We start from the raw sequence: 13,150 nt of genomic DNA on the forward strand, positions 1-13,150 counted from the left end.
GCCAGTGCAGCCCTGCAAATCCTCCCATGGCCAAGCAACAGCACAGGAGTCAGAGGACTCTTCTCTGGGAGTGGCCTGGGGGGCTGCTGGTCAGAGGGACAGAACATGGCTCTCAGCCCCTGGAAGGACAGGGAGCAGGTGTGGCCAGGGCCAGGGTTCAGATCTGAAGAGAATCATTCACTCATTCCTTTCCTCCTTCATGAAAGAGCAATTGAGATGTTGGGCCCTGTGCGGGTTCACGGTACATGGGCAGGAGGAGAGGGTGGAGTCCTTTCCCTTACACGCCCATGGGATCACACCAACACATCGGGAAACAGTGAGTCCAGGTCCAATGCAGAAGCTGTGGATCGGCCACTGAGGGGAGACCTGGGCATTCCCCGCACTGACTCTGATTGTTGTTGAAGGTAATTTAGTTCTTGAGTAAAACCATGAATTCTCCATTTGCTCTCACTTCCAGACAAGAAAATCTGCCTTGAGCTGTGGATCCCTAAGAAGAAAGAACTGATCCATCAGCTGGTCTCAGGGTTCATAGACGCCTAATAAGGCCCCCTGGGTGGAGGAGGAGGAGATGGGGCCGCGGCTGCAGACAGACCCTGTGGGAGCACCTTCTCCCCTCTGTTCCTCCTTCGGGGTGCTGACCTTCCTCTGGGGTCTCCTGTCTTCCAGGGCACTCAGACGGTGTCTCAGGGACCTTGCCTATCTCTGCTCCCCGCCCCACCTCTCAGGTGAGGGATGAGGCTGTGCCCCTCCCCAGATGCTGAGCCCTGGCAGGTGACCGCCCAGGAACCTCAGGACTCAGGCACCAGGAGATCATTGCTCCCAGTCAGCCCTGTCAGGAAGCCAAAACCCAAGCCTAGCACAGCCTCCCGTAGCTTGGTCACAGGAGTGAGAAGCCCTGAAACAGGGTCTAGGCAGCGGCTTTCTGGCCTGAGCTTCTATGTGAGGATCCTAGGGACCCCTCAGGCCTCGCCACAACTGAGCCCCTCAGGGACTTTCTCAGAGTCATGATCACAGGGAGGAGCTCCAGGGGCTGGACTGAATCTGTCTCCCTTTGCTGAGTTACACCTGTCAGGCTTGTTCTCTTTGCAGGGAACGTCTGCTGGGCTGGAATCCAGTGGTCAAATTCTGATCTTTGGAAATGTGTTTCCACTGTGTGTCCTGCACTAAATGCTTGAACCACTACAGGGACATAAAGCAGAGAGGGATGGAGGCCCAGTGCAGGCCTATGAATCCTGTGTGTGTGAAGCAGAATTCCCCCCACCTGACACCAGAGGTGAGAGAGGAATTACTCACGGAATACTCGGAGCTGTCCACGTACTAGTGTAGTTTGAAATTTTCTGTTTATGATGTGTAGGCTGTAATATCCGGCATCATTCAGGGTGATGTTCCGGAACAGCAGGGATCCATTGGGGTATATTGTCTCTCTGCCGCTGTATGCAGGCCCCGGGGTAGTTGCTTTGGTGTTTATTACATATAATAGAATTTGATGGGCAGGCAATACAATTTCCCCTCTGAACCAGGCAAGGCTTGCTGTATCCCCAGGCAGATTGGGGACCCGCAGAAGAGCATCCTTCCCTTCAGCAGCATGGACAGGCACCAATTCCACAGTGCCTTGGGCAGTGGTGGGCGGGTTCCAGAAGGCTAAGAGTGAGACTAGGAGGCAAGAGAGGGGACGGATCAGTGTTCTGACCTATGTGTTGGGATGGAGAGCTGGGGCCCTGGGCATGGAGCAGGTCCTCATCCCCCAGCTTCTTGGTGTGGGTGTGTGAACATGCACACATACCTGGGTGTCTGTGTATGTCTGCTGCTGGTCAAAGTCAGTGGAATGATTATGCTAATTCCGGGCCTCTGAAGGCAATTTCCTCTGTTTTGAACGCTCTCCCTCAGATGTCTGTGGCTCTCTCTCTGACTGCCCGCAGATGCCTGCTCACACTCAGGGGTCCTTGGGAGAAGCCTGTCCTGACCCGCTCCTCTGAGGACCGACCCTCTGTCTTCTAGTCCTGACAGTTCCCTGCTCTGTTCCCTTCAGGTGGCTTGTCCTTACCCGACATGACATTCCAGATGTCTCTGCGGGTGTGTCTTCCTCCCAGAGAAGTGAGCTCAGGGTGCAGGGACTGGTCTGCTCTGTGCTGTACCCCGGGGTGGCCCGGCTGCAAATACCCAGGGCTGAGCGTCCCCAGGGCCCTCCGAGCCTGGCGCTTATGGGTCAGGATCCCAGGGTGGTGGCAAGGGCAGGGTTTGGGGTCCCTGGGTGTGGTTTCCGTCAGGTTGCAAAACTGAGTCCCGCTGAGGAGGCCCTTGGGACACAGCCCCTCACCCCCACCTGCAGATCCCGAGGCCGTCCCGCCGCTGAGCCGGCTCCCCCGCCCCGCCCGCCGCCCCGTCCCCTGCGGAGCCCCGTCCCCCCCCGCCCCCCCCCAGGCCCCAGGCCGCCGCTCCCCCGACCTCCCGCCCCTCCCAGGGGATCGGCCCCTCACCTGCCAGCAGGAGCTCCCGCCAGGGGCCGCGCCCTGCTCGGGGAGAGGCCGAGGGGGGCTCCATGGTGCCCGCTGCCCGCTCCGTCCGGCCCGGGGGAGAGCAGCTGCCGCCGCGCAGACGCTCGGGCCCCGCGGTCCCGCCCGGCAGCTCCGCGTCCTTCCCCCTCCGCGCGGGGCCGCCTCTGGGGGCGGGGCCGGGTCACGTGGGCCGGGCGGGGGCTCGCCGGCCCCCCCCCCTCCCCCGACGGCAGGTCCCGGGTTCCCATCCTCTGTCCCCGAGGGTCCCCGCAGCTGCTGAGGCCTCTCGGTCTTCCGCTGGGATTTCCCGGCAGACGCGAGCGCGCACCCGGCCTGCTCGGCACGAGCACGAGCCCGGGGCGTCGGGTCCGGGGCGCGCCCCGCAGCTCGGGGGCGAGGTGCAGGGTCTGCGCCCCCACAGCCCTCCCTCCTGGCCCTGGGGCTTCCCCCTGCAGAGCGGGAGCCCGGGGCCGCCTCCAGAGCGCCTGTCCCGGGACGTCACCCCCACCGGGCCTGGGGATCACCTGGGAACGTCATCAAGCCTGCGGAGGCCCAGGTGACCCCTGGACAGGCGGCTTTAGCAGATGCGCAGCCAGGCTGAGACCCCGGGACGTGGCGCCGGGGCCGCCTCTGCTCTGTGCCCACGGAGGGAGGGTCCGCAGATCCTGTGGAAAAGCAGATCTGACTCCGCAGGTGTGGTGTGGACCCCGGAGCCTGCATCTAACCAGCTCCCAGGGGACGCGGATGCTCCTGGCCCCGGGGAGCAGGCTTTGAAGAGCCGGGCTGAGGGGGACCCGGTTCCCTGAGAGGGTGACCCTTGTCCCTGTCCCTCTTTTGCCTGTGCTGTGTCCTGGCCTTGAGTCTGTGGGCACCACACACAAATCCAGGGGATCGTTTCCCTTGGTAACAGAGACGCCCAGCTGGGCATGGTCTCCCCAGTGATCTCATCAGCTCTGGGGAGGATGAATTTCCTTCTGGCAGCAAGGTCACAGAGAAGACTGGGGGTGAGAAAGTGGCTGGCCGCGTGATTCCTGGTGAGGGACCCAGTGTCATCCCTGGGTGTCACTAGCTTGACCTCTGCTTCCAGGGAAGCAGAGACTCAGGACCAGGTGTCTGAGAAGCTCAGTTCCCAGATGGGAGGCTGGGATCCCTGCATGTCTGGGAAGAGAAAATGATGGTGGTAAATTGGGTGGTTGAGGCTCCCTAGATTCCAGAAAATGTTTTGAGGAGACCCTCCCTCTCAGGGTCTGTTAGCTGAACTGTGGTCCAGAGACTGTCTATGTGCTCCTCGGCATCCTGTGTAGCGTCTGTCATCTGCCTGGGGAACCCTCCTGTGGTTACTCTTCAACTCTTTGAGGAACCTCCACACAGTTTTCCAGAGTGGCTGCACCAGTTCACATTCCCACCAACAGTGTAAGAGGGTTCCTCTTTCTCCACATCCTCTCCAACATTTGAGGTTTCCTGCCTTGTTAATTTTCCCCATTCTCACTGGTGTGAGGGGGTATCTCATTGTGGTTTTGATTTGTATTTCCCTGATGGCAAGTGATGCGGAGCAATTTCTCATGTGCGTGTTGGCCATGTCTGTCTTCCTCTGTGAGATTTCTGTTCATGTCTTTTGCCCATTTCATGATTGGATTGTTTGCTTCTTTGGTGTTGAGTTTAAGAAGTTCTTTATAGATCTTGGAAACTAGCCCTTTATCTGACATGTCATTTGCAAATATCTTCTCCCATTCTGTAGGTTGTCTTTTAGTTTGTTGACTGTATCCTTTGCTGTGCAAAAGTTTCTTATCTTGATGAAGTCCTAATAGTTCATTTTTGCTTTTGTTTCTTTTGCCTTCGTGGATGTATCTTGCAAGAAGTTACTGTGGCCGAGTTCAAAAAGGGTGTTGCCTGTGTTCTCCTCTAGGATTTTGATGGAATTTGTCTCACATTTAGAACTTACATCCATTTTGAGTTTATCTTTGTGTATGGTGAAAGAGAGTGGTCTAGTTTCATTCCTCTGCACGTGGATGTCCAATTTTCCCAACACCATTTATTGAAGAGTCTGTCTTTCTTCCAGTGGATAGTCTTTCCTCCTTGATCGAATATTAGTTGACCATAAAGTTCAGGGTCCACTTCTGGGTTCTCTATTCTGTTCCATTGATCTATGTGTCTGTTTTTGTGCCAGTACCACACTGTCTTGATGACCACAGCTTTGTAGTGCAGCCTGAAATCTGGCATTGTGATGCCCCCAGATAGGGTTTTCTTTTTTAAAATTCCCCTGGCTATTCGGGATCTTTTCTGATTCCACACACATCTTAAAATAATTTGTTCTCACTCCCTGAAGAAAGTCCATGATATTTTGATAGGGATTGCGTTAAATGTGTAAATTGGCCTGGGTAACATTGACATTTTCACAATATTAATTCTTCCAATCCATGAGCATGGAATTTTTTTCCATCTCTTTGTGTCTTCCTCAATTTCTTTCAGAAGTGTTCTACAGTTTTTAGGGTATAGATCCTTTACCTCTTTGATTAGGTTTATTCCTAGGTGTCTTATGCTTTTGGGTGCAATTGTAAATGGGATTGACGCCTTCATTTCTCATTCTTCAGTCTCACTGTTAGTGTATAGAAATGCCATTGATTTCTGGGCATTGATTTTGTATGCTGCCACACTGCCAAATTGCTGTATGAGTTTTAGCAATCTTGGGGTGGAGGCTTTTGGGTTTTCTATGTAGAGTATCATGTCATCGGCGAAGAGGGAGTGTTTGACTTCTTCTTTGCCAATTTGAATGCCTTTAATGTCTTTTTGTTGTCTGATTGCTGAGGCGAGGACTTCTAGTACTATGCTGAACAGCAGTGGTGAGAGTGGACATCCCTGTCTTGTTCCTGATCTTAGGGGAAAGGCTCCCAGTGCTTCCCCATTGAGAATTATATTTGCTGTGGGCTTTTCGTAGATGGCTTTTAAGATGTTGAGGAATGTTCCCTCTATCCCTACACTCTGAAGAGTTTTGATCAGGAATGGATGCTGTATTTTGTCAAATGCTTTCTCTGCATCTAATGAGAGGATCATATGGTTCTTGGTTTTTCTCTTGCTGATATGATGAATCACATTGATTGTTTTACGAGTGTTGAACCAGCCTTGTGTCCCGGGGATGCATCCTACTTGGTCAAGGTGAGTAATTTTCTTAATGTGTTGTTGGATCCTATTGGCTAGTATCTTGTTGAGAATTTTTGCATCCATGTTCATCAGGGATATTGGTCTGTAATTCTCCTTTTGGTGGGGTCTTTGTCTGGTTTTAGAATTTAGGTGATGCTGGCCTCATGGAATGAATTTGGAAGTACTCCATCACTTTCTATCTTTCCAAACAGCTTTAGTAGAATAGGTATGGTTTCTTCTTTAAACGTTTGATAGAATTCCCCTGGGAAGCCATCAGGCCCTGGACTTTTGTGTCTTGGGAGGCTTTTGATGACTGCTTCAATTTCCTCCCTGGTTATTGGCCTGTTCAGGATTTCTATTTCTTCCTATTCCAGTTTTGGGAGTTTGTGGCTCTCCAGAAATGCATCCATTTCTTCTAGATTGCCTAATTTATTGGCGTAGAGCTGTCCATAATATGTTTTCAAAATCGTTTGTATTTCCTTGGTGTTGGTAGTGATCTCTCCTTTCTCATTCATGATTTTATTAATTTGAGTCTTCTCTCTCTTCTTTTTAATAAGGCTGGCTAATTAATCGTTTATCTATCTTATTAATTCTTTCAAAGAACCAACTCCTGGTTTTGTTGATCTGTTCCACAGTTCTTATGGTCTCGATTTTGTTGAGTTCTGCTCGAATCTTTATGAACTCTCTTCTTCTGCTGGGTGTAGGATCTATTTGCTGTTTTTTCTCTAGCTCCTTTGTGTGTAAGGTTAGCTTTTGTATTTGAGTTCTTTCCAGTTTTTGAACGGATGCTTGTATTGCGATGTATTCCCCCCTCAGGACTGCTTTTGCTGCATCTCAAAGATTTTGAATGGTTGTATCTTCATTCTCATTAGTTTCCATGAATCTTTTTAATTCTTCCTTAATTTCCTGGTTGACCCTTTCATCTTTTAGCAGCATGGTCCTTAACGTCCACATGTTTGAGGTCCTTCCAAACTTCTTGTTGTGATATAGTTCTAATATCAAGGCATTATGGTCTGAAAATGTGCAGGGGACGATCCCAATCTTTTGGTATCGGTTCAGACCCGATTTGTGATGCAATATGTGGTCTATTCTGGAGAAAGGTCAATGTGCACTTGAGAAGAATGTGTATTCAGTTGAGTTTGCATGGACAGTTCTGTAGATATCTGTGAAATCCATCTGGTCCAGTGTATCATTTAAAGCTCTCATTTCTTTGGAGATGTTGTGCTTAGAAGACCTATCGAGGGTAGAAAGAGCTAGATTGAAGTCACCAAGTGTAAGTGTATTATTATCTATGTATTTCTTCACTTTGGTTATTAATTGGTTTAAATATTTGGCAGCTCCCACATTCGGTGCATATATATTGAGGATTGTTAAGTCTTCTTGTTGGATAGATCCTTTAAGTATGAGATAGTGTCCCTCTTCATCTCTCACTACAGTCTTCGGGTAAATTTTAGTTTATCTGATATAAGGATGGCTACCCCTGCTTTCTTTTGAGGACCATTTGAATGATAAATGGTTTCCAACCTTTTATTTTCAGGCTGTAGGTGTCCTTCTGTCTAAAATGAGTCTCTTGTAGACAGCAAATAGATGGGTCTTGCTCTTTTATCCAGTCTGAAACCCCGCGCCTTTTGATGGGGTCATTAAGCCCGTTCACGTTCAGAGTTACTATTGACAGATATGAGTTTAGTGTCATCATGATATCTATTCAGTCCTTGTTTTTGTGGATTGTTCCACTGAACTTCTTCTTAAAAGGGAATTTTAAGAGTCCCCCTTAAAATTTCTTGCAGAGCTGGTTTGGAGGTCACATATTCTTTCAGTTCCTGCCTGTCTTGGAAGCTCTTTATCTCTCCTTCCATTTTGAATGAGAGCCTTGCTGGATAAAGTATTCTTGGTTACATGTTCTTCTCATTTAGGTCCCTGAATATATCCTGCCAGCCCTTTCTGGCCTGCCAGGTCTCTGTGGAGAGGTCTGCTGTTACCCTAATACTCCTCCCCATAAAAGTCAGGGACTTTCTGTCTCTTGCTGCTTTAAGGATCTTCTCTTCTCTTTGGAATTTGCAAGCTTCACTATTAAATATCAAGGTGTTGAACGGTTTTTATTGATTTTATGGGGGGATCTCTCTATTTCCTGGATCTGAATGCCTGTTTCCCTTCCCAGATTAGGAAAGTTTTCAGCTAGGATTTGTTCAAAATACATATTCTGGCCCTCAGTCCCTTTCGGCACCCTCGGGAACCCCAATTCAACTAGGTTTTTCTTCCTCAGGCTGTCGTTTATTTCCCCTAATCTGTCTTCAAGGTCTCTTAATTGTCTGTCTCTTTTTTCCTCAGTTTCCCTCTTTGCCATCAACTTGTCTTCTATGTCACTCACTCTTTCTTCCACCTCGTTAACCCTCGTCGTTAGGACTTCTAGTTTGGATTGCATCTCATTCAATTGATTTTTAATTTCTGCCTGATTGGATCTAAATTCTGCAGTCATGAAGTCTCTTGAGTCCTTTATTGCTTTTTTCTAGAGCCACCAGTAGCTGTATAATAGTGCTTCTGAATTGGCTTTCTGACATTGAATTGTAATCCAGATTTTGTAACTCTGTGGGAGAGGACTGTTTCTGATTCTTTCTTTTGAGGTGAGGTTTTCCTTCTAGTCATTTTGCTCAGTGCAGAGTGGCCAAAAACAAGTTGTATTGGGAAAAGGAGGAAAAGAGAGAGAAGGAAAGAAAAGAGAAAAAGAAAAAAGAGAAAGAAGAAAAAAAGGGAAAAAAGGGAAGAAAAAGAGAAAGAAAAAGAAAGGTGAAAAAAAAAGGGGGTGGGGGAAGCAATCAGAAATCAAAAAGAAAGAAAACAACAACAACAACAAAAAAAAAGAAAAACAAAAAAAAAAAACAAAAAACACAGGGGAGTATCTTCTGATTCTGTATACTTTAAGTCCCTTGACTTCCCCTAGAACTGGTCCGTCTAGCTGGTCTTCTGGGGCAGGGGCCTGTTGTGCTGATTTTCAGGTGTTAGCATTGGGGGGGGCTGCTCCGTCCCCTGCCTGGTGCAGGGCTCAGTGGGGGTTGTTTACCCCGTGAGGCCTCAGGAGGAACAACCCCAGTGGCTATGGCAGCTCAGGAAACCTGGATTCAGCTCCCGCAGTAACTCCGCGGCTCTCCGTCTGCAGGGCCTGGAGGCTCCGGGGCGGGGCCGCTGCTCTGCTCAGCCCCGGGCAGGAGCGTCCTCGTTGTCCTGGGCCCTCCCAGCCTCTGCCTGTCCCGGGGGAGGCCGGATCCTGGGCTGTGTCCCCGGGCCCTGTGCTCCGGGGCCTGCACTATTGGATTCGCGCTCCCGGCCATGCAGCCCCTTCCACGGAGCCGCCGCCCGAGCCCCTCCGAGCTGCTCCGGGTCCCGCCGTGCGCGCTGCAGCCCTTAGGGAGCTCGGTGCACTCTCCTGCGCCTGCAGCAGGTGCCTGTTAGTGTTGTTAGTGTCCCAGGGAGCCCGAGGGCATCCCCGCCCTCCCTGGGGTCCTGCTCTGACTCCCTGCGAGCCCCTTTCCCCCGGGAAGGTTGGTGCAGCTCCTGCTCCTCCGGGACGGGGCTCTCCTGTCCTGGGGACACTGGCCCCGGCCTTCACCCGACTCCTCGCGGGGCCCCTCCCCCTTGGATGCCTTTTGTTTCTTTATTTCTTTTTCCCCGTCTTCCTACCTTGATAGAAGCGCGAATTCTTCTCACTGTAGCATTCCAGCTGTTCTCTCTTTAAATCTCAGGCCAAATTCGTAGATTTTCAGGATGATTTGAAGGTTATCCAGGTAATTTGTTGGGGACGGGTGATTTGGGGACCCTACTCTTCCGCCATCTTGCCCCTCCTCCAAAATTAGAAGAAAATGATCTTTGTCCACAAATGACATGAACTCACACACAGAAAACACTAAAGGGTCCACATAAAATATGTCTTAACTAATAAATGCAGCAAAGTTGTAAGATATGAAATTGATATGCAAAAATCAGTTGTATTTCTACACACTAACAATGAATAGTCTGAGGAGTAAATTACGAAAATTCTATTTACCACAGCATCAAGAAGAATAAAATACTTAGCAACTAATTGAACCAAGGAGGTGAAAGACTTACACACTGAAAACTACAAAGCATTGCTGAAAGAATTTAAAGACCTAAATAAATGGAAAGACATTCCATGTTCATGGTTGGAATATTTAATATTGTAAGGATGACTGTACTACACAAAGTGATCTGCAGACTCAATACAATCTTGATCAAAACCCAAGACTCCTTTTTGTTTTTTGCAGAAATAGAGTAATCTATCCTAAAATTCATATGGAATTTCAAGGGACCTCAAAATATCCAAAACAATCTTAAGAAAGAACAAAGGTGAAGGACTCATCTTTCCTGATTTCAAAACTTACCGCTAAGCTACAGTAACCAAAACAGTGTAGTACTCGCATGAAGACAAACAAATAGACGAATATCATAGAGATTCCAGAAATAACCCTTACATACACGGTCAAACCATTTATGACAGGGGTGCCAAGACCATTCACATTGGAGAAAAGTCAGTCTTTCCAGCAAATGGGTGTTGGGAAATCAATATGTGCATGCAAAGGAACTGAACCCTTACTTAACACCAAAGACAAAAAATTAACTAAAAGTAGATCACAGACTTACATGTAAGAGTTAGAATAATACAAACTCTTAGAAAATATACAGTGCGAAGATTCATGACTTTGAAATTGGCAATATTTTCTTGGATATGAAAGTAAAAGCACAGGTAACAAAAGATAAATTGGGTTTCAATTTAAATTAAAAACTTTTGCACATCAAAGGACACTATCAACAACAAAAAAAGACAACCCACAGAGTGGAATGAAATATTTCAATTCATATATCCCACAGGGGTTTAGTATCCATAATAGAGAACTACATACATCTCAACAACAAAAAATCTAATCAGAAATAGGCAGAGGACTTGAACAGACACATCTCCAAAAAAGACATCCAGATGGCCAAGAGCCACATGAAAAGATGCTCTACGTCATTCATCATCAGGGAAATGAAGATAAAAACCATCATAAGATATCACCTCATGTCCATTAGCATGACTATTATTAAAATAAAAAAATTCAAAACAGAAAACAAGTGTTGGTGAGGATGTGGAGCTGGAAGTTCCCTGCCTCTCCTGTTCGGACTGTAAAACAGTGCAATCAATGTGGAAATGGTTTGGCAGTTCATCAAAAAATGAACAAAGAATTATCATTTGATGCAGCATCCATCTCCACTTCTGAGTCTCTGCTCCAAAGTACTGAGAGCAGGGGTTTCAATAGATACTTGTACGCCCATGTTTCTAGCAGCATTATTCACAAGAGCCAAATGGTAGAAAAAACCCAAAAGTTCATAAACAGACAAATGATACACAAAGTGTGATACACATACATGAGGGAATATTATTCAGTCTTAAAGTGGAACAGAATTCTGATGGGCACCACACCATGGATGAACCCTGAAGACCTTATGCTAAGTGAAGAAATCCAGACACCGACACACACAAAACAAATATTCTTATGGTTTCACTTATTCAAGGTACTTCGAATAATCACAGTCATAAGAGACAGCGGGCAGGGTGGTGGTTACTGGGCTTAGGGGCAGGAGTGTTTAACGGATGGTGGTGATGGTTGCACAAAAATACAAATATACTACAGAACTGTATACCTAAAATGCTTAAAATGATAAAACTTATGTATATTTTACCACACGTAAAAAAATGGTAATCGAGGAAGAAAGGACGTTTGTGTAAGGTCACACAGTAAAAGCCAGACCTAGGATCAGAAACTAAGTGTATTTGATTCAGAGACTCAGGTCTTCACCACACTCCCATTCTGTTTACTGAAATGGTCTCTGGTTCTATTCTGCTCTCCTGCCCTCTGGGCTTTCTATCATTTGCACATCACTGGTAGAGTTATCTTCCCAGGGAGATGTAACACAGGACAAGGTGTCATTTACCTTCCACATCCAGCCTGACAGGGTCACTTTTGTGGAGACTGGCCGGATTAGAGACCTCACACTCGTATTTCCCGGCATCCTCCTTCCTGACAGGGTCTATGGTGAGGGTGCTGTTGTCCTGGGACAGCTTCTTCCTATCCGTGAGCGTTAGAATCTGGCCATTGAAGAACCACTGGATAGAGACCCCGGTGTCACTTGAGGAGCAGGTCAGGACCACACAGTCATCTTCTGTGACTGTGGTGTTGCTGGCAGTGAGAAGGGGCTGGGACACTGGCTCTGTGGAGAAACAGAGGAGGTGACAGCATGAGAGTGGGCCTGTGGCCTGGCGACCCAGCGAGCTCTGTCAAGGTGCCCCTGAGGATGGCCCTGCCTCCTGCACAAGGTTGAGTGTCTGTGTTCAGGTGGCAGTCTGTCAGGACAGGGCTGTCCCTCTAACACTGGCCCTCTGTCACGTGTCTGCTCTTCCTGGATATCTCTGTAGCGTCAGCACCAGGAACCTTCTAAATCTCCATGTGCAGCTTCCTCAATGTTAGGGGGAATTTTATAGCTACTGGCTTCTTGGGAACATTTCCTGAGCTTTCTGAAAAGATCAGGCCCTCTCTCTAGTATGGTAGCTTTACATAGTAAGGGAAGGCATTTATTTCTCTTTTGTGAAATGATTTATTAGAAAATGAGAACGGCCCAGCCAGTCTTTCTGAGCTTAAGTGTTGGAGAAGCTCCAATCTAAAGGGTTTCTCAATCTGAATAAGACTTTTACTTTCTGCCTGTGGATTGACTATTACAGGGAGAACCTCTTTAGAGTATGGTCACAGTTTCCACAGAAGGCTGGTACTCTTAGCTGTGGGTATAAATATGTACTTTGGCACTGCTCCTTCTGTGCCATGAAGGGACGTCATGGGGGCATCTACCTATATTGCAGTTGGGCACCATTATGCAGTGTTCTCTCAGTGTTGGATCAAATGTGCTGGGGTCATACAGTGTTAGAGAACTGGGAGACTGCAGAGTCAGGACATAGTAGAGGGACTGTGTCAGGGCTCTCCCTTTCCCGTTTCCCAGTGGCCTCACTGCAGGGCGGCTCTGGTACACCTGGAGACACAGTTTGGCCAGACTACAGACAGGGGTGACTGAAAGGGGGCATCCAGGTTGTTTAGTGGTTAAGTGTTTGCCTTTGGCTCAGGTTATGATCCCAGGATCCAGGGATGGAGTCCTGCATTAAGCTCCCTGCTCATGTTCTCTCTCTCTCTCCCTCTCAATCAATCAATCAATCAATCAATCAATCAAATCTTTTTGAAACAGGAGGTGACTGGCAGAGGCTGCTTCTCTGATTTCTCTGTCCTCCAGGCAATAGCCTGGGATGGTGGGCCTGGCCACAGGGCTTAGCAGAAGATTCCAGGGAAGGCTTAAGAGTAGAGGGAGCTGTGCAGAGCAGGTCTAGTCCCAGCTGAAAAGGAGGAGGAGGAGGAGGAGGAGGAGGAGGAGGAGGAGGAGGAGGAAGATGAATGACATGGAAAGAGCAGGGAGCCAGAAATGTC

The 13,150-nt window shown here is 48.3% G+C and overlaps 1 protein-coding gene across 3 annotated transcripts in view; it reads right to left on the minus strand.

Moving 5' to 3' along the window:
• LOC140598330 (cell adhesion molecule CEACAM1-like) overlaps nucleotides 1–13,150 on the minus strand; it is a 72,870-nt gene that overhangs the window by 8,828 nt on the left and 50,892 nt on the right. For all 3 annotated transcript variants that reach the window (XM_072754038.1, XM_072754028.1, XM_072754048.1), the window contains exons 3-4: nucleotides 11,619–11,894; nucleotides 1,294–1,653 (exon numbers count right to left, since the gene is read on the minus strand). In XM_072754038.1, coding sequence (XP_072610139.1) covers nucleotides 1,294–1,653; nucleotides 11,619–11,894 — 636 coding nt within the window. The remainder of the gene's footprint in view (nucleotides 1–1,293; nucleotides 1,654–11,618; nucleotides 11,895–13,150) is intronic.

Source organism: Vulpes vulpes, chromosome 1 (assembly GCF_048418805.1).
Source record: "Vulpes vulpes isolate BD-2025 chromosome 1, VulVul3, whole genome shotgun sequence".
Classification (NCBI taxonomy): Eukaryota; Metazoa; Chordata; class Mammalia; order Carnivora; family Canidae; genus Vulpes; species Vulpes vulpes.